Below are 22,453 nucleotides of genomic sequence, written 5' to 3' on the forward strand. Positions count from 1 at the left end.
CAAACAAAATCCATCGTTTAGGTCAAGACCTCTAGTCTCTGAAAGTGTCAATCGGTGGTAGCGTTGATCTCCGCCGTAAAGAGACAATTTCGACTCATCTAAAGAAGAAAATCATTACATCAACGCAAACACTGCCGACAAGACAACAAAGGCACTATGTGTTGTCGCTAACGCTCGGGTTGTGGTCCACAGTCACAGGGCAACGTCATTTAAGCCATGTAATTGACTACATATAGGTGTAATGTTACTTACGGTATTTTCTTTCACAGTAACGCAGACGGTATACTGCTGCGCAGGTGAACTGCTAGGAGTTCCTTTCTAGTGTGTTGTGCCGAGTTTAATAAAACTAAAACTAAGAAGTGGAGTTCTTTTCAAATTCCTAGTCCAATCAAACTGAAGAATTTAGAATTTTTTCGGCCTTTTAGACTTTCACGACAATCTGAGACGGTTCCTGATGTCAAAGCCGCGCAAGCTCTGTGAGAACTAGGCGGGGTTAGAAACCCCTTACAGTGACCTCTTTTTGAAGCTAGCGCGATCCTAAAGTTTAAATAGAATAGTTAGTAGGTCTGTATCGCTCCAGAGAAAATGTTAACGAAATGACCTCTAACTTAGGCAAAAAGGGAAGGTGCAATTGCGAGAAATAAGTATTACACGACAAACTACTCAAATGGGAGTCTCGGGATGAAATCTCAAATAGATGCGCAATTTTTACAGTTACCAAAAGTGACCAAGGCGCAGACAACAAAGAAAGTGTGCGTTGTCGTACGTGTAAATGGTCGTGTAGATGATGGAATCGTTCTGCGTCTTGTGTGAAAATCTTGAGTAAATCTTCACAGATCCAAGCATTTACAGACTGTGCCTCCTAAATGTCATAAATCTACACATAGATGCAAACAAAAATTTCGGCTCCTTTAATCTTTAATGGCCTGGTTTCATGGCTTCTCTCCTTACGACAAGCAAACTTGCTTGAATCGATGGACCCTAACACAGACACTGTTGTCATGACTTTGAAGCGAGGAGGTTTGACTGGTCACCAACCGTGACCGAGTACCTCTTTCAACTTATGACGGTGATCTAGGTCACGTGACTCAGTTTAATGACACCTGATAACGAACGGTAGCTGGGGTTGAAAGATGTGAATGAATTAAAGTGATGTGATTCTTTTAGATGCTTTACATTCAATTACTGTACTGCAGTATAAGTAAGGTGCCTTACTGCACTCTCTGACAGTGCATACCGTTTACTGAGATACTTGAACTCTCATGTTGATGATGTTTTAGTAGTAAAAATGTAGAATCAAAAGCGACGGACAATGATTGGAAGAACATTTTTTCAAGGTTCAGACAGCTATATACAGGTATATACTTCATGGTCTATTGATTTTCACAGGCATGGTGGTAAAGTTATTCTTGACATTACCAGTGGCCCTGACACCATGACGTCACAGCCAATTCGTCGGACCATCGCTGCTATTCAATAGTACATGGTAACATGAAAGGAGGATGGCTGAAACTGTACGACAGAACAGATTCTGAAATAGCCCGAGTCATCATTCCTCATTGACACAATGTGCATAGCATAGTCCGCGTGACACCTATACTCACTGTGAAGCCATCATTATTTTCGGCATCAAGCCTTTGATTTATGACCGATCATGCATTACATTATAATATATATTGTGTAGGTTCGTTTGAGATGCAAAATAGCTATATCGTCAGCATGAAATTGCTAAATGACCGGTAAACTTCAATGTTCGTATAATCAATGGTTGAAGTAAATCCATATGATCTAATGCGGTCATTCTGAGAATTTTGACTTCTGGATCACTAGTATTTATCTATGCACGTTGCGTCAACCAAATTATAATGAGTTCTTGCCATCACCGGTTAGGTTCCAGATTGATTTCGATCCCATGAGCAATTAATGACATACCAGGTCAACAGAAAGACCGTAGCCAGAGATCGAAAGACGTACACATATATCAACAATAACTCACATGTAAACTAAAAGAAACCTTTAATAAAAGAAATTACACCCAATATTTTACATTTCACAGCCCTCCAATATGATATAACTATGGTAATATTTATTATATATCTTACAAGAGGAAATATAGTCAAAGTCCCCATGTGAATATTTATGTTCAAGTATGACAAATGAATGTTTCGAGTTTTTCTTTTATGTAAAATGTATACTCCCTTTTGTATGCATCCTGTCAACACCTTAACGCAGTTTCTTCAATTGACCCTTTTAGGGAATGTTAAGCGTTGAACTGGAGAAAATACAAGATAACACAATGATTTTTCCACAGTCAACGAAGTTCTGAAATCTTTTGAACTCAATGATACTTAATCGCGAAAAGCATAATATGCTATAAATATATAAGCACTGATTATCGAAGGCAAACTAGCGTTGCATGAATAAGAAAGCAACGGACTGGTATGGTAACGTTATTCCATGTAGTGTACTTGTATACCTTGATTCAATTTAACAAGCCTGTATAATATTATTCACCTTATAAAGCTCCAACCAGAGAAATTATCCTGATTATTTTTTCTCTCGTGGGAGACATGATTTTATAATAAATCACACCAAAAAGTTTGCAATGTAACTATTTTTGTTTTGATTCATTTTGAAGGCTGTATACCTCAGCTTCCGTCTATTTAGAATCCATATCCGGACCGTTAATGTTTTGTCCATGAAGGCAAAAGGTGTATAAGAAACGCAGACATTTCCATTATCCAGATGATACTCAGCCTAAAAGGGTAGAGGACTCGTTCGTGATGTTGGTCAGCGGACTCGCCATGGTTGTAGTGTCCTTTATGGCCCAGGCAGGCATTGTGTCGAAATCGAAAATGACGTAACCATAGGTGTTGATGAATACATTAAGTAATAGTATTGTCATGATATTCATCATCCATCCTGCCTTGAGCTGTTGAAGAAAAACGACAGTATTGAGTAATATATATATATATATATATATATATATATATATATATATATATATATATATATATATATATATATATATATATATATATATATATACATATATATATATACACACACACACACTAGAAAAGCTATTTGCTTGTCAATGCAGATAAAGTATGTTGCATTTCTGCAGGGCAGTTATCCTGAAAATCTAGGAACTTGTCGTCTACAGGCCGTTGTATGCGCTAAACAATCATCAGGACTCCTGATAATTGCTTAGCACATGCAACAGCCTGTAGAGTAACAACTTTAAGTCTCAAGTTCCTAGATTTTCAGCATATATATATATATATATATATATATATTATATATATATATATATATTTTTTTTTTTTTTTTTTTTTTTTTTTTTTTTCATTCATATATTTTTATGGAGCCTATAAATGGGACTTGTTCCCGTTGGTCTTCCTTGAAATAGATAAATAAACAGATAAATAAATAAATAAATAAATATCTGTGTCATTACAAACCCAAAATCTTTTGAAACTTTAAATATCTACCGAAGCAAGGAGAAAGCAAACACAGGTAAGGAAATTCTTGCTATTTCGCAGTACTATAGTGTTAGGTCTGGATGTGATTGTGACTTACCATGTCCAAAACTGTGACGCTACCAGATGTGTAGAGTATCATGATCGGTGGCGCTGATATTGGAAGCATGAATGTTAGATTCACCGCAAAAACACTGGACACGATGTAGTAGAGGGGATTGACGGATGTCGCACTTGCCTGCAAAGTATGAGGTGAGAGTAATCTCAATAGGAAGTAAACTCAAAGAAGGCCGAAACAGGTATATTAGAAATCTTCAACAAAGTGTTCGTTTGTGACCTCCTAAAAAGAGAGCAATGCTCAAAGTGGGACATATTTGTGTATCACCCTGATATCTAATAATAACCAAATATGTAATAACAGTCATCCTCATATTCATAATACTGACCCATCATGGAATAACCTTGAACAAATATGTAATGCTAATAAAAAATATGTCATGATACTACGCCCAATATGTAGTAACACTTAACCCAATATAAAATACTAAAAAAGTGTTTTCTCCAGAACGCGCGGTTGTGTGATTCCTCCCCTTTCTAATCTAAACCCCCTTAAAATAATAACAAACGGGCGCAATGTCAACCCGTACAATGAGATCTTGAGATATCGATTACACAGAATATTGGCAGTGGCATTCTGCACCATGATCAGTGCTCGTGATTGAACATGCATGCCCAGACTTTGTCTCCAAATTACAAAACTGAATTCATATGACTTAAAGTGCACATGACCAGTGTAAGATTCTAATATTTTGGTATATAATGGTATATACATTTCCTGTACAGACAAGAAGAAAGTACGGGAGACTTTTTAATTTAATATTTGACCCACATTTTAACCTTAATGTGTTAATACCTTGACAAACCTTAATTTGTACAATTTAATTTGCATAATTTATCACGGTTCCCCTTCGATAAGAACCAAATCAAATCCCAACCCCCCCCCTCCCCAAGGAGGGACCTTCACCTCTTGTGAGAGAAACCTGGAGAAAACACTGTCAATATATCTGTCTGTCTGTTTGTTTGTCTGTCTGTCTGACTATCTCCATGGTCTGTCTGTCTGTCTCTCTGTGTCTGTGTGTCTGTCTGAATGTATGTATGTATGTATGTATGTATGTATGTATGTATGTATGTATGTATGTATGTATGTATGTATGTATGTATGTATGTATCTACGTATATATGTATGCTGTACATATATTTAAATCTTACCAGCGATGCAATGATAGGGAAGGTTATGATCACTACAGGTACATTACTCATGAGTTCCGTCGCAATAGCTAACGTCACCGTTAAGATCAATAAAATAACCCAGGGTTCTTGATCGCCTACGTTTTCTTCGAAATAGCCTTCGAGGGTTGAAGATATCCCAGAATCCTTTCAAGAAAGAGCGAATCGAACGTCATTATCAACTTTTTGGCTTTTGAGTTTTTTATGCGATTGAAACTTAGGGAGTTTGTTGTCTTTTTCACATTTGGTCGGGGATAGCAGACTGCGACTGGGTCGTGAGAGGGACAAACGTTTGTAAATAGGTGCACCTTGTTACATCCGCTTTATGAATTTCAGAACTTGCCATCGCTGCCTCGATAAGAAACTAAATTTCCCCTCTGATATAAGCCGAGTTAATGAATATATTTCATTTGCATTGGCATATAGGTCGCCAATGTCATCCTTTGGCGTCATAATTCAATCAACGCGACGGCGGCGTCATGTCATATCAATTTCACATGTCCATAAATTCTTTGTGAGAAGACGGAGGGAGAAGTACAGAATCCTGTGTACGCCATCGACGGAAGGTTTGAAAAAGATACACTCAAAGAAGTTGGTTGTCATAATCAAACCACGAGCAAAGGTGCTGGGTATCCAATGTACCAATCAGTACCTACGGTCTGTATAACAATGCTTGTTTGTTTGTCACGTACCCTGATTCCCTCCGCCAATGCAAAATATCCGCCGATGATCAACACAAGTTCCCACGGCAGTTTGTTGCTGACATATCTCCACTCTAGTATTGTTCCGTGTTTTTTAGTACTTCCTGCAAAAATGGTGTCACGGTGTGTTAGTTCATCACTTCTAAGGCTGAGTTAAGATAGTACACTTCTCGAAAGTGAAAGACTTCAACTTTTACTCAAACTGTCCTCAATGAAACCTTCAACCATTCTCTTACCGAATCAAGAATAAAAGTCAGGGGGCCATCGTGCAAAGTTAAGTTAAGAAGAATTACCTAAAATTTACCAATGTTTGAAATTCAAAATGGCCGCCCTCCCTGTGTTAACTCTATGGGGAAAAGTAAAACTTTCGATTTTCGAAAAACTGAGAAGGTAAAAAATTGTATTACTTCAACAGTTTTAAAATGAGGCCCCGGAAATGGTAGATCTGCAAAGAATTGTAAAAATGTGAGAGTCCGAATATCTGTCCCCAAGGTACATGCTACTATACGTTACTAGCCCTAAACCAGAGGGACTGTGCCCAAGCCCTTGCAGTCTGAACGCACATGTACGCATAGAGACACTGAAGAGTTGTTAACAAAGTTGTCACGTTTGTGGAATGCAATTAACACGTGTTTTATACAAAAGACGGTCGCGCAACAACAACCTTTCAAGCTTTGACATCATACTTACATCTGTGAAGTAGTATACTTTACTTACTTGGGGTGCGGCAGTTCGGCTTGTCATATGGAATGATGAATAAGAGAATCGCTATTCCACACGTTATGCATGTATTACTTGTGTATCTGTACGAGAGAGTCGTAACAATTGCGATGTGTTACATACAATTTGATGCTATTGTTTTTCGTTGTTGAGACTCTGTAGCGGTTTTAATGTACAGATCCCTTTGGTTAAAATCGTGTATGTTCAAATATTTTCTAACACGGAGTATTTCGCGATGATACAACAGACGAGAAAAGACTGCATAAATGTAGCTAATCAAATGATTTTCGGAAACCTATTAATAGTTCTGGTGGTAGCGATAGTGACTGATGTGGTAGTATAGTGTTGATTGTAGCAGCAACAGTATTTAGCGAACTTTTCACTTAGCCCAGTTATTGCACCACTATTTTTAAGGGTGGGGATATAGCCAAGCGGGTTTGACAGCCGATATTTTCGCTAAGTGAACAGATACCGTATACGTTGTCTGTTCGAATGCGATCGTGCATTTACTGAATTTCCAGCGTCCTTCCTTTATTTGTTTGACTAAAATAATTGATGATAGTAATAATGGTATAAATGATCATTATCTTGGTGTGTATGCATATGTTCCCAGGTCAGAAGAACTGCTCCAGAAGTAGATGACCAATGTTTACTTTTGCTGAGATTATTTTCTTGTCGAGCAAATTATCACAACATACCCCTTGGGAAACAGCGACTTCCATCCTTTCATGAATTGCAGGTCCGCAAAGAACAACAGCAGTACGTATGTTGACATCAGGAAGATAGTTACAACCTCCGACCACCTAAGTTCAAAAGAGAAGACGGTATTGTTGATATTGACATATATCATTACGACGACTTGAGAGAATGATGTTTTTAATGTAAAATGTGCCTCGGGTGCATATATTTGGACTATCAAACTAAGCAAATTCTTTTCTGATCTAACTCTTGTGGGGGTTCATTTTAAAGCTCTTGGTGTAAGGAAACTTTATTTTTATCCATAGAGTTAACACAGGGATGGCGGCCATTTTGAATTTCAAATATCGGTAAACTTCCTTTGTAATTTGTTTCTAAAGTATCAAAATTTACACGGTGACTCCGATTTTCATTCTTGATTTTGAAAGAGGTTTATTGAGAGATTCCTTGAGGAAAATTTGAGCGGAAGTTTATCATTCACTTTCGAGACGCATACTGCCTTAAGGGGCTTTCTATGTTTATCAATCACACAAATGTTCAGTATTCGGTATTTTGAAACTTTTTCGATTTGCAGAAACCGACTTAGGGTATATGTTACCCATACACCGATACTTACTTCATGCCTCCCAACTTTGCGTACTCAGATCTGACGTACTGTTTCACCTTGTCATCTCCACCGCCCGATTGTTTAGTATCGTCCTCATCCTGGCTCCTCCCTGCTTTGTTTCGTCTGTAAGCGGGACAAACTTGACGTCAGTTGATTGCAAGCGTGCTAGGGTTATTCATGACGTCACTCACGAGTGTTCCAATGTCGACGTCGTTGCTGTTCACCGAAATGAGTTGCGTCGAAATTGGCGCGAAGTTTTATTTTTTTTTAAACAGATTTTTCTTTATTGTACCAGTTGCATTCTGAATGGCAGCGCAGAAAGGTCGAAAACTAAACAGGGAAAAGGGGCTGTTCGCATATTTTGTCTTGTTTAAGTCAAACGGGCAAATCACATCAATTACTACTACAGTCTGAATCTGATTTTGTTATTGTGACATTTTAAGCGGAATATGGGTAATTTCGTTTCTGTTTCAGACTTGAATCTCAAACCTTCACCTATCATGTAATTTAGATGTAAATAAGAAACTGCTTAGCGGAGGGCTATGGTGACGTCTTAGTGTCAGCTGATCAGCACTCACCTTTGTTTACGAAGCGATATCCACATAAGAAACACCAGCCAGATGTAGGCAAGCGTTAAACACGCCAGTTGCAGGGGTAACCCGAATTGAATCCATGCATCAAATTCTATCACGCTGTCTGGTCCGTAGATCCTGGCCATCCGAAGAGATAAAATGGAAAGACGCTAAATCACCATAGTATTTATCTTAAGCTGCTGTGGTTTCCCCTACAGCATGATGATTAGGAAGATATTTATTGGAATAACGAACAAACAAATGTTTACTGATGGCGTCTTTGTATTGGCTATATATTTCTCTAGTTACCATTAATGTTTTTTGAAACTGTTCCTATATACATACTCATTTCTATTTTCATGTATGTATGTATGTATGTATGTATGTATGTATGTATGTATGTATGTATGTATGTATGTATGTATGTATGTATGTATGTATGTATGTATGTATGTATGTATGTATGTATGTATGTATGTATGTATGTATGTATGTATGTATGTATGTATGTATGTATGTATGTATGTATGTATGTATGTATGTATGAATGAATGCATGCATGCATGCATGCATGCATGCATGCATGCATGCATGTATGTATGTATGTATGTATGTATGTATGTGTGTGTGTGTGTATGTATGTATGTATGTATGTATGCATGCATGGCTGTCTGTCTGTCTGTATGTCTGTCTGTCTGGATAGATGCATGCATGCATATAAGGAAGGAGAGAAAGAGAGAGAGAGATCACTTGGAACGGTACCTTGATAGCTGTGCATTTGCCACGATGGGGACTATAGTTCCTATCAGTGTCGCCGAACCTCCAATGGTATTACCATAACCCATGCTCAACAGTAAGTAACTGGTTATAATAGGCTTCTTCCTGTTACTCTCTGTCAATCGTTCTTTTTCTTGCTTCTTACTGTCCTCTACGATAACAACATTCCTAGGAGGTGCGAAGGAGGCATAGAAAAAATCTTAAAGATGTGTACAAACAACATCATTTGGCTTTATATAAGCTATATCTATTAAAACTTTTGTTCCCAGAAGATAGTTCCGATGCAAAATGTATGGAGATTACTTTAAGAGTTTCACTTGACTGGCGATATTCCCTTTCACTTTTTTTTGCTGGTATTTCAAATGCACATGGACTGCTTACTTAAGGTCGTCGGCAACAGCTTGATTAGCGATGATTTCACCCTTTTCTCCCACGGTTCCAAGTTCTTCCATGTCTGTATTCTAGGGAAACCAAATTGAATAAAATGGGTGAAAAATGATCAATCCGAGGCAAAGAACAGTACCGTACGCCTTATCTCATCTGAATTAATTGCACCAATCATTTTGGTTAGGATTCGGATTTAATGACGCAATCAAATGAAATCGTTGATAATTATTAGAATGCATAGGATTTATCTTGTCTAATGAATACTTTGCATTGTGTCAGTAGGTATGCACCTTTATAATCGTCTGTTCCATGAATCTGGTAAGTTAGTCCATTTAATCCGTGTAGCGTGTCTGTAAATCAGTCACAACTTTCCGCAGTTTGTTTTTCAGGTAGTTTAGCCTCTATTTCACTTTATCATCGTATTGCACCGGTGTTTTAATAATCATATACGTGTCATGTTTTAACACTGCTTTGGACGCCCTCACCTTTTCTTCCATCTGGCGATCCAGTTCTGCCCCGAGTGCCTGTCCTATGGGTAGCATCATACTCATCATTGCCACGTTTGGTAACCACATCGATAGGAAACCACTGATGATGAAGGTGCCAAGTAGAAGCCTGTGGTTAAAACAGCAAAACATCTGTAGTATCAGTGGTGGCGCTTCAATGTGGATAATATGTATATTTTGCTATAAAGTGAGCAATGGATTCATTTAGTATATTGGAAGTAAATTCTAACAAAAAGATATTGGACATCAATGCGCTTTAAATCGCTTTACATTTGTCGGTCAGTATATCGATTGTAAGTTTCCAGAAAACAGAGGTGCTCATGGCCTACCCGTAAGGATTCGACCCAAACAGTAACAGGGAACGCAGAACGACTCTCTTGTGCAGATCTGTACGTTCTACCGCTGATGAGATAATCAAGACACCGATGATGAACAAGAGTTGGTCGGAGAAGTAAGCCTTGCCAAGTGTGGCGGCATCCATTATCCCTGTGTTAAATAGAAGAGAGTAAACTAAGTATTCATGTACTTTCTGAAGGAGAGAAAGGTAATACTTCAAGGAGAAAGAGAAAGGTATAATTAAAATCTGCAAATAACACGATTGGAACTGATAATTGGATCTTACATTTTTTTCAAATTTCTCAAAAGTGTTAGGTGCCCTACAACTGGATGTTGAAATATTACAAATTACTCATAAAACAAGTGTATAACTTAAAAAGAAAAGCAGATGAGCTTACATTTGCAGATTGAACCGACATTACTTCACTATCCAATTATCCCAAGTTAGTTCCAATCGTGTTTAATAATTGTCAAAGAAATACCAACATAACATAGAATATGCTAACTAGCGATCGTGATCTTTCAAAACCCCTTTCTATAATACGGTCTAAGTGGACGTTTAGGAAATGCTGTCGCATCGGAGGAAGATCGAAGAAATATTTTCTAATTTTGAAACTTTGCCAAGATATGGCCTACAGATCTGGGTAATGTTTGTGAAATTGGCGTTTCCATCAAGACCAGACGATTTCATATGCTAAATTTTGTAACATTTCTGCGTGACCTTTATCAGTTTTTTTTCGTAACTGCAATGACCCATTGCCTATCCTAGTACGTGACCAGCTAGAAGTGTTGTCATGAGTTTGTAACAGTGCGAGCCATCATATCAATGAACATTGAAATCAACTAGTATAGGCCATTTCGAGTAAATTCTCCTTACATGAAAACAATGTTGAATTGTTGGTAATGTCGAGTCATCCTGCAGCCATGTAAGATCGTATCGCAATACAAATTCATATTCACAATGATGTCATAGTAGTGTCTTGCTACCAGCTTTGAATGAAATCAGTTGACTAACATGTGAGTCATTGTTTTGGTTGTGGAAACTTATCTTAAAATGGCCACCAGTAATATTACCACATTGAAAATCAAATCGATGAAGGTAAAGAAATCGATTAAAACATATTCGGGTAATGATATTCGACACAGAAAATGTTGGTAAAGTCTCCACCCGGCTCCCTTATCTGGTGACGTAGAGACACAATCGTGAACACGCATATCATCATATACTGACAGAGTGTGTCAACGTTGAACAAAATCAGTTCTGACACATCTGGGGCAATGGCTTTGAATATTGAAAAAGTGTGAAACAAAAAGGTTGCCTGTTGGCCATATCGATACATAATTACAGCACATATTGAATTGGGATACACCGTCATGCACAAGAGAAACAGTATGCTGGTTGGTGCGGTATTCTAGACTTGGTCCAAGTCGGTGAATTTTTAAAAAATAAAATCATTATAGTTTCTCTTGTGTCTCTCCTATTTCGTACAAACCTATTCAGAATTTGGTAGCCCAGGCCAGGGTTTCCCAGCGATTAAATGCGTTACTAATGAGTCTGCGCAGTATAGTGAGTTAGTTTCTGCCGGATTTACCGACTTGGACTTCTTGCAAAGTTGTTGCCATCGACAATTATCTTCCTCGGGGAATCGCCATGCGAGAGGATATCGGGATACAGAAACAGCGTAGAGACTCCAAGTCTTCAAAGATAACACCGTTTATTTCTTATAAATGGATGTTACATATTGCCAGATAGTTCCTTCTCTCAAGATGTTGTCCCTTCGTCTGAGCTGGTGTTCGTAAAGACACTTCGTATATACAATTCAATGCATACAATCTTTATTTACATACAAATGAAATGCAAAGTCTCTCCAAGGTACCTACATGTACCAATGGCCAAGACCATAAACACCAGAACAGTATGTACTTGCTAGATTTCTCATATAAGGTAAAATCATCGCACATAATTAATAAAGTCTGAACCTGTCTGAACCTGATAATTAACCTTTATGCAGAATTGACGTCAGAGTCAATGAACTCTGTAACAAAGTACCGGCGGCCAGACGGACTGTGTACACAGTGACGTCAAGCAAATACAAATGATCGACAGCTCCAGCCATTATTAGGACCCTTTTGCCGGGCCTGTGATTTTCGCACGGGACCAACCGCTTGACATCTTCTTCTTTGGTCCCAATGTTTGATTGTGTAGATTTGAACTGTTGTCGGAACTGCTGGAGGCTTTTCAGCAGAGTCAATGCCCGATTGCTGCATGATCTGCAACTCACATGAGTGTGCAGAAAGGGGTCGTGACTTGTACCGACGGCAAACTCTACTTCTTCACAGGACGGTGTCTTTTTTCCATCCTTGAATAACCGGCGACGATTATCGCATTTGCGTTCATCCCACTCATCGCGTCCACTCCACTCACGCGCGCGTTTCACATGAAAGCAAAAATACAAATCATTGCGTTCACTCCATTTAAACATTCACAAATCACAGACTTGAACCAAGTCTAGCGGTATTCCTAAAGCCGAAAGAAACCCCGTCACTGTTGATAATATTTCAGATCATGCAAGCCACACAGAACAAGATCTGATCACATCTAGCCTTCAGTTTAATTGATATAATTTCAATCCAATCAATCATTTTTGAAATATTTAACGGACAGCAGACAGCAGATAGATATATATACATAAAGATGTTGGTACACTAGTTTCCCTACGCTAGGTGAACAGTGGAGCTAAATATGGAAGGTACAATACCTAGGAGTGGAAACGCCACCGCCGGCAGCAGACCGACTATTGCAAGAGGCAGTGATTCCAACAGCAGGTACACCAGCATTAACAGCAAGATGTAGAGACATTTTGATAGCTGCGAGGAGGAGAAAAAAACAGTACATGCATCAGATCAATTTCCAATAATCATACACACATTCTAAATAAGTGCCTTTTATATCAATTGACTTGCGCCCGGCCTGTAAATGATACGGGAGAACTAAAATCGTCACACAGAAAAGGTTGCTGCAACAATTCCATGCGTCGACGTCAAGACTGAATGGATGAGTGAGGGAATCGAGCGGATCACGTGATCAAAAAGTCGTTGTCTGATTAGCGAAATATATTTTTAAAAAACATTACAGCATGGCATTGTTCTGAGCACATTGAAAACAGTACAATTCGTTCTAACTGTCCCTAACACATATATTACGAGACTTATCTGAAGCAATGTCAAGCGCTGTTTTTAATAATACATACGCTGGCTGATCAACATATGTAGGTTACAGTCAAAGCTGACATACTACGGTGCACCCACTTCTCTAATGTGGTCAGTGGTCACATGAAACAGTTCAGATTTGGTACAAAACCTGTGTATAATGGTCAGCATAACTGACTCTGAATGACCTCTGTCAAAAATTCCTGGACTGTAATGAGTCTATTTTAAATAATCCTTACGCTGAAATGCGTCAATTTTGACCGATTGTATGTGTGCCTCACAATTGTTACAGACATAAGATGCATTCATCCTAATTTTCAAGAGATGAAATTGAATTTTATTATCACTGTTATCTTTCACTAAATTCACCACTCTCTACACCACGAATACTAACAGTAATGCCATACTCATCCTCTGTAGGAAGGACACCTCCGTACAGTGGTCACTTTTTCTCGGTCCATTTCGTAACCACCATACACAGGTTTGACTGTATATACTTCGTTTTAACTCGGTTTATTGGAGGTACATCAGACATTGCCCACCAACGGCAGACTGTAGAGCACACTTTTTAGTCATTGCTTGTACAGGTATGTTATATCTATCACGCAAAGCGTGACAAATGTTACAAGAAAACGCTCCCCTAAAATGCATGCACATTTATGACACTCGACGTTCAAAACCGTTGACCCATCTTCGATATACACGAACCCCCAGTAATATCTGTCCGTTCCCGTATATCACCGGATTAAATTACTGGCGGTTATTCAGGCAAAGAACAGTTCTTCAGATAAAAGGCTGAGGGCAGTGGTTAAATTTCATGCGATCAGAGTGTCCTCGCAGTGAGACGAAAGGAACTCTGAAAAGATTTAAGTTAGCAAAACTTTGACCTGCTTGAAATTTAAGAGCTTGTTAAAGGGACAAAGTCGGCCATTTTTCATGAATTTTGTTTGATGCAAGATACTACTTATATCATTTGACATGTTGAAAGATACTGAATGAATGGGTGACCATGCATATATTCGACCCCGGTTTTAGACACGATACACGAAACCATCGCGAATGGTCATGACCATTAATTCATTTTTACGATGGTTTCATTTAATTTGTTTGAAACCGGGGTCCAATATATGCATGGTCACCCATTTATTCAGTATCTTTCAACATGTCAAATGATATAAGTAGTATCTTGCATCAAACAAATTTCATGAAAAATGGTCGACTTTTTTAGGTAAGAATGTACCTTTTGGCGATAATTAGGTCGCGGAAGGAAGTGTTAGTATTCGTCCATAATATATCAGACATCACTATCTTTTTAAATGTCATCGTTAGATCCCCTGTTGTCCTCAATTCAACCAGCTGAAGACATGTTTCTGATGAGACAAGGTCAGAATAAATGTTCATCTTAAATTAATTGTGGGTCGATAGGAAAGATGTGTTCGTTTTGCGCTCCGTTTACTTTGTTAACTGAGTATACTTGGTATACTCAGTAAATAATAATGGGACGAGCATACTTCACTGCAAATATGGAATGCGTGTATGTACCTCAAAACATGCAATTGGGCCGCGATATACAAGAAGAACCGTAACTGAATGCATCGACCTTGATGAGTTATGAGGTGTGTAACGGATGAATTCACCCCATTGTTGCACAAGATATTTTATAGACATTACCGGTTGTTTTGTTGGGTTTTTTTTTAGGGGGGGGGGGGGTATGTTGATGGACATGATTCAATTGCATCGGCAGCTTTGGAAAAAAATCAAAGAATTTCAAAATTGCAAAGAATTCAAATCCCGACTTTAAATTTGGCTAGGCGTGAATAAACTTTTGTGTTTGATACTGTCGCAATTGCATCTTCAAAGGTCTTCGTTTGTTAATACTGACAATTTGCACGTGATTGGTATGATATAAAGTGTTTACAACTTGAATGACAACAATTGGCATTGATTCAAGTGGACGGGTTTCATCTAGTACAGCACAGCAACAGAAAATAGCAACGTCATTCTGGTTTGCTTGCCAGCTATTTAGAGAGGGGCTGGGAGAATACGTTATTTTCTTCAAAAATCTCAAATCCCCCGACATGCTATAGATTCATGAGTTGACCTTGGAGGCTGATCAGGGTATTATTTTTGGCCACTGAAGCAGGCCAAATCATATCAATGCGAATTAATTGTGCCAGTAACGCATTATAGGGGGAACAAAAGTGAAGCAACTTTTTTATTTTTGCTGTAGTGGTTTTTAGTTTTATAGGTCGTTTAAAGATTGCATTTGAGTGGCTATATTAGTTTTAATCGAGTCTAATACTAAAAGCTGTAAATAGTTTTGTAACTAAATCCCTATTGAAGGGTAACCTTTGACAAGCATACGGTTGTTCACCAATCTTCTTTTTACCTGCATTAGAGCACAGTCCCTCCACTGTGAGTGGAGGTACAGCACTGCCCGGTTGCGACCTGAGGCGTCGGTGGCAGTCCTTTTTATAAACACACTAAATCATTGTTTTTCTGGTCACGTTCGAGAGGAAACGTATGTCAGAGACATTGTGCCTATAGCTGACTATGCGAATGCCGGACGTTCATGCTGTTGATTAGACCCAATCGCATTTGCTAATTGTTTTTACTCACGGCTAGTAAACGGGATTTGGTGCAAAACGTTGTGTTGGAAGAATCAGTGAAACACGAAAATGAACATTTTTGGTATTGTTTCTGTGAAAGTGTCAAAGATGTAAGGAATCTTTGGGCGCGAACTCACCCCCCCCCCCTCCGAGCATAGTAGGTTACCGATATCTCCTATTCAAAACTTGCATTGTTTATTTGGCGAGGACATGCATTGTTTGTCATGCGAGGACAGAGGAATCTCGGCGACGCGACGCATCAGGGCCACTCTTTTTGAGTGACTGTGGACGAATGATCGGTCTCAGGTCATTGCATAACGAAATAAAGAAACAACTTGTCTTCCTATTGTGGTTTAGCTACAGCCACACAATGCACAATCGTCACAAATAAACGATTAAGTCGATCTACTTGGAACGGCGGATATAATATTTCTTTAATAGTTTTTTTTTCCGAAGAAACAAGCCGCTTGAGATATGTTGATACATGCTGGTAACCTGCCGATCAACATGCGCTTTTCGGTATCAAAGATTAGTTTACAATAATTTATATGCTTTATTGATAAATGACATTCCATTGTTCAATACGTGTTCTACAAAGATAATCGAAACGCCGATTCTTTACAGTCGTTATACATTTTTAAACACGTAGCACAAGAACCCTATCACATTTTGCACAGAGGCAACGTTGTAGAGGGAAGGTACGTGGCGAACTCTCTACCAAGAAGACCTTTGACCTGATCACAAATGGCATTGTCAACATAAACGTATTTGATTCAACGCGCTGAATACCTTCGTCTGGCTTCAATGCGCGCGTAAAGCCTACCTAGTGTCGTAAACCGTCGGTAACAGATATGAGTCTGGTCTGTGACGGAGGCGTAGAAGATGTGAACTTCCACAGGGACGTTTGCCCTAATTAGGTATTAAAGGGAAGCAGTCGTCGCGCTGCGTATGCTCGTGACGGTCACTGGCATGACCGTTGTACTTGCAGTCACGGGATCTCTCGATTTTCCCGTCAAATGCTGAGAAAACCCGCTCTTTTCGTCTATTTTTCCTGTCATTTTGTCATTTTGTATCTCTTGCCACGTCTTACGAGTTAGCAAAAGTGATCAACAGAGGGGCCAACTTCGTCGTGGGGGTCAAGTCTGTCTCGGGGCCGGTATATTGTGGGCCGGATTCTCTTATATTCGTGTACGTCAACACGGTGACCGTCCTCCCTTATCGATGTAACAGCATCTCCCGTGTCCTACTCTGGCTTGCCGATCATGGTCTGTGTAATTTTTGTGTGAGGCATTGTACTTGTTGCTGGTATATATGGGTGTACAATGTTGATCATTTTAGTGATGTTTTATTGCTGTAGTGTACATAGCATTTGTGTACAACCAACGTGACCGCACAAGATCCCAAGTCTATTTGTTCACCGTGACTGCGTGCAGTAAACTCAGTGACATAACGTGTCGAGTGTATTGTCTCAATGTTCGTAGCCTTACATGAGTTTTTAAATAGAAATACACCACTGAAGATCGTTTCCGATCGTAATATTTTACTGTTGCATGATCTAGAGTCTCACAGAGGCGTTTACAAAGTGAGGGACCGCTTCCATATTACTCCAATTGAAATTGAGAAGACATGTTTATAAAAAATTAATGTTTAGCAACAAAAGTGACTTCCATGGTTGTGATGAAACAGATATGCAGAGACAATTAAGAGTTATGTATGCTAGGGCAAATTTCATTGTTAGGAATTTTACAAATTGTTCAGAGCGTGTGAAATGTACAATTTTCAGAAGTTTTTTATATAGTGTTTATTGTTTACAAGTTTGGTGTAATTATAGTACCAAGATGATGCACAAGCTTCAGGTGGCATATAATAATACGTTGCGAATAGTATTTGGCCTAAGAGGGCCAGTAAGCATAAGTAACAATTGTGTCAAGAGAAATATTTTTAACTTTACGTCATTACAACGTAACCTGCTGTTCAAGTTTGGTAAACGGCTACAGGAAAGCAACAATGGAATAATTGAGACGTGCATTCATTCCGATAACTTTTTTATGTCCAGTTTTTGGAAAAACTATCGTCTTTTATTATATAATTAGTTTTATTTTAGTGTTTTCTTTTTGTGTGTGTATATGGGACTTTTTATTGGCCTGAAATAAAGATATAATAATAATAATTTTAAAAAAAGGTGGCGCATGCGCAGCGCGACGACCGCTTCCCTTTAATTTGTGCCTCTGTGGCCTTCACTTCGATATGTGACTGTGAAAAGCCATTGCAGCTCGCACGTTTCGCTGACCTCGTGCCTTCGGCTCTCGGTAGTGGGTAAATTATATATTTGGCACCTAATGTGCGACACTTGCTGCACATGTTTAGTCGGTATTTTATACAATTGAAAGAAAACACAGTCGGGACTGTCGACTAACTAATGTTAACTGTACACGTATAGAGTTTTTTTTAACCAGTTATAAGCTTATAGCACGAGTCCGGTATCTATCGACAACGCGATGCTTTGTGGCGCGTTCAGGAACTTTTGGGAATCCCTGGTTTGGTTTTAAGCCAGATGAATAATGGATTTGACTTTGAACGTTACTATAATTGCCTGTGTGGCTGAACGAACAATGAAACTGGATGAGGCAACTTCCAGTTTCGTTCGTCAAAGCCTTTCGTTCTCACGTTTCCTATACATAAACCATATCTTCCTGAAGTTATACTGTGAATCCTGCAACTGTGGAATAATCACATCGTATATGGAATATGTAATGGACACTTGAATTTCACATAAGGAAGTTGTAGTATGTATTTCCACCACTGTGATTGTACATCCCTTCTTTGAAGTCGAAACCAATTTCATTTTCTATCCCGTCACGTCATTGCAAGCTTATGTGTTATTGAATTCATAAGTTGGGCTTATTTCTTTCTTGGGAGGATGACGCGAGCCTAATGGCGTCCATTTTTCAAAAATTTGCAGTGACAAATCTTCACCCAAAGAGAGCTGACAGTGTGAACAACATATTTCATTATGATGAAACAGATTAATGTGGGGTCCTGTGAGCGAATCCGGAGATGAAAAATTAAGCTGAAAATAGTCCCATTCGCCCTTTCACGAGATTTTACGAAGTGTTGTATCAGTCTGCACAAAAAACAAGAGAAATATCTTGTTTATGACATTATTTTGAACTAATTTTAAAGTAAACATGAAGATAGATTCAACGACAAGGAAGGGGGTCATTAGAGGTCGCGATATACGCTGCATATATCTCCCGATAAACATCGAAATTTTGTCCAGGGTGCGGTGATTTATTTTATTGGTGGACGAATATCATCACTGCGCACATCGATTACTGCGATAACCAGCTCGACACAACTTCTTATTTATTGTAAAACTAACAATACAAGGATTATCTGTGACCCTGAATATGTAATGGTTTGCACGAATACAAAATTTCTTGTTTGTCCGTTCAAAGAACAATGGGAAAAGCTCCACTAGGTATCACGTCTCGTTTCTTATGTTGTTTGTTAGATTCAAGGACGACATATTTGAAGTGAATAGTGGCTTTGTACCGTGCTCATACCGACTGTTCTTGTCGTGGGGTTAGCAAAATTAGGATTTTAGCGCATGCTCATGTTAACGATAACCTCAGACTTCTGTGTCGCCAGAAGTACACAAAAGACACTGCAGTTTACCATTGCCTGCGTGTATTTACAAAGTTACTGTTATGCACGACTGTAGGTAAAACTCCCCTTTATTCTGAGGAAGGTAATCCTATGATCAGGTGAGTTTACAGTGTCAAACAACAGTGTCATATAGCCTGAAGACTATATACAGTGCAAAAGCAATATTGTATGCGTGAACTTACAGACTGGGCACAGTGTTGTGTTTTCCACACAGGAGCTCCTTAGCTGGGTAGTCTGCTAAGTAGATCGATATTCGTCTCGATCTATCGATCCCGTAATCGAGATGCCCGTCACTGCATTACCTAAATGAGTATTTATGTTTAGGTATTTAGGTTGCAGAGCCGAATATCGATCTACCTAGCAGACTACCCAGCTAAGGAGCTCCTGTGGTTTTCCACTCGCCAGGGAGTCAAATCAACACGAACATCATTATGGTATCTGTTTGTAAACTCAATTGCGAAATAAAAAGTTTGCCCCTGTTGTTGTTTTGTTGGTTGTCCCTGTATCCAGACAGGCCACCGGCATTCAAGCCTTAACTGTGTCGCCATATACATACTCTTCGCGACTTTCAAAGTTGTCAAGTGCGTCCGTCGAAAGAAGAGGGGGGAAGACCCCACTCTCGTGTCTGAGGTTTGTCAAAACACACCGAAATATGTGAAAACGCAAATGTCATGTATAGCGTATAAGTCAGCAACTTCGCGAGACAAAAACTTAGGCATACGCGACGAGGCAAGTAAGTTCATCTGAGTATACTTACAGCGGTCTTGTAGACGATAGGAATCGGTGACAGTAGCAGTGGTGTCAGCAGTGTTATGAGTAAATCCCTGTTGACGAGCAACAGTCGACAAGTACGGTTTTGCACCATTTTCACTTTCTCAGTGACTAGAATATGTGCCCGCGGTTGCCTTCTGAATATGTGGCCAATGTAGCCAGACACTTGTTGATCGTCACGGTCACACTAACTTAATGCTAACCATGTCACATATTGAAAAGAAAACGGAGAATTGTGGGCGGCTATGCAAATACCTATATTCTAAGTGAGGGTGGCGCCCAAGTGCAGCCGTCCTTACATCTGATTCTTCTTTTGTGTTCACAGTACATGAATGTACCCAATGCTCGAGCGACGTAAATAGACTCGGGGAAAGATGAACACTTTGCATAAATTGAAGGTCACAACTTTTTCTTTATGGTGAGCACACATATGATTACCACGGCGGGTCAAAGAGCACGCCTATAGTAGACCGTCTCCGACTGTTGTATGCGGTCAACAGGCGCGGAATACCTTGTAGTATAAGATCAAACCTCACCAACTCCTCTCCCTTCAAAGACTACTTGGGGCGAAGTGTTGGTATCAAAAAGAGACTGAGGCAATGCGATTTCCAGGTAGCAATTCTACACCGACAACATATTAACAGCAGCGCTATAGCGCCTCCAATGTCAAATCAGTCTCAATCTACAAGTGTCATTACTAAAGAAGTGAACATTTATTGCAGCCTCGCTTTCTCCTGAACTTTCTGATTGGCAACGATAAAAAGCCAGTGTGTGTGTGTGTGTGTGTGACCATTGTAACCCCGTTCCTCATCTTGCTTTGACATTATCGTCTGTCAATATTATTACAACTTTAACGGTTACTGAAATTACCCCTAGACACAAAGACATGTCCGAACATGCAGGGTTTTATTATCTGAAGAGGTTTTATTCATAACAGTATGAAAGGCTACAGAGTTTGTCATCAAGGTGTGACGGTACAATCATTCTTTACTAAATATCAACAGTTGCCAGGTTTTATGACTTCTTTCTAAACGAAAACCTGATATTTTTTTCATCGACCGATGAAGTTCCATGCTGTCTTTGTAGCAACGAGGTTGAAACATTTCACCGTCACCAGATGAGCATGACCCAGTCGGTGTGACTTCCCTGAACTTATGGCTGAGATCAAGGTCACCGACCCAGTTTCGTGACACCCAGTAGTGTCAAAGTTATTTGCATAAGGAGCGGCACCAGACGGAAACCATTGCGTAGATTACAACACTCTCTGAGTCTTGTACCTGATGTAGGCTACGTGATGTGTATGGAGAAAATTTCTTTGGTTTAGGCTATGTGATGTCATATAGTACTTGCAACCTGTTTCATATACCGGTAATCAGCGTCTATAAGCGTCGACAGACTTTGACAAGCGTGAACGTGACGAAAAATTGTGACCGTTCCGCTATGACATTATGCACAATTTTATTGGATCAGAGTTGAAATTAATTAAACAGTACATGCTACCGCATGGGTCGGTTGGTTAAAACTATAACCGTATTACCAAACAGATGACATTCTGAAATAACCTGAGTCACACATGTGTGCACACACACATGCGTTGACCCAACGCAAATCCCCGAAACTAGTTTCGACACGAGAAATAATATGTGTGACCGCATTGGCCTGTCTCTCAAATATAAAATACCCGACAACAATATTGGCAGTGCCGATAAATGACCACCCATGGTAATAAAACGATAGGGTAAAATAGTCTCATCTCCGAGTTACAATCTTACCATTTCTGGAGTTTATGCAACCACTGGATATTTTGTCAGGTCTAAAAACATACCCCATACTATACACTAGTAGTCATGATCAATTGAGGAATTACTCCTAAATTATAAATATAATAAACATAAAATTCCTTTGACCATATTGGAGCGATTTTCCCTGATACCAATATTTTTCATGATATTCATAAATGGTTAAAAGAAGACAATCTGTATATTTTGGAGTTATGCAGCCACAATTCCTCTTTACACTTGGCATTGTGAACCGAGAACAGTGAAATAATCTAATTTCTGACGCCTGACATATGGCGTGATCGTGGATCAACCGCTTCCCGCATTCCAATCACTTTTCCTGGA

General features: G+C 39.2%; 1 protein-coding gene across 1 annotated transcript; it reads right to left on the reverse strand.

Annotated features, from left to right (window-relative positions):
* Window positions 1-1,999: 1,999 nt before the first annotated feature.
* LOC139131691 (Na(+)/dicarboxylate cotransporter 3-like) lies at window positions 2,000-20,706 on the reverse strand. Its single transcript, XM_070697870.1, has 14 exons — window positions 20,317-20,706; window positions 12,831-12,939; window positions 10,065-10,221; window positions 9,715-9,844; window positions 9,224-9,303; window positions 8,828-9,010; window positions 8,072-8,203; window positions 7,503-7,616; window positions 6,889-6,993; window positions 6,188-6,273; window positions 5,462-5,574; window positions 4,752-4,916; window positions 3,583-3,720; window positions 2,000-2,932 (listed from the first exon to the last, which is right to left on the reverse strand). Exons 1-14 carry the CDS (start codon window positions 20,422-20,424, stop codon window positions 2,753-2,755), a joined length of 1,800 nt encoding a protein of 599 aa, XP_070553971.1. The 5' UTR covers window positions 20,425-20,706; the 3' UTR covers window positions 2,000-2,752.
* Between the last annotated feature and the right edge of the window lie 1,747 nt (window positions 20,707-22,453).

This window comes from Ptychodera flava, chromosome 4 (assembly GCF_041260155.1).
Source record: "Ptychodera flava strain L36383 chromosome 4, AS_Pfla_20210202, whole genome shotgun sequence".
NCBI classification, from domain to species: Eukaryota; Metazoa; Hemichordata; class Enteropneusta; family Ptychoderidae; genus Ptychodera; species Ptychodera flava.

Coding starts and splice junctions, on each gene's coding strand:
- LOC139131691 (XM_070697870.1), bottom strand. CDS start 20,424: ATGGTGCAAAACCGTACTTGTCGACTGTTGCTCGTCAACAGGGATTTA. Junction 3,721..4,751: donor TCCCTATCATTGCATCGCTG/GTAAGATTTAAA, acceptor CATACTTTGCAG/GCAAGTGCGACATCCGTCAA. Junction 2,933..3,582: donor GCGTCACAGTTTTGGACATG/GTAAGTCACAAT, acceptor TTTCTTCAACAG/CTCAAGGCAGGATGGATGAT.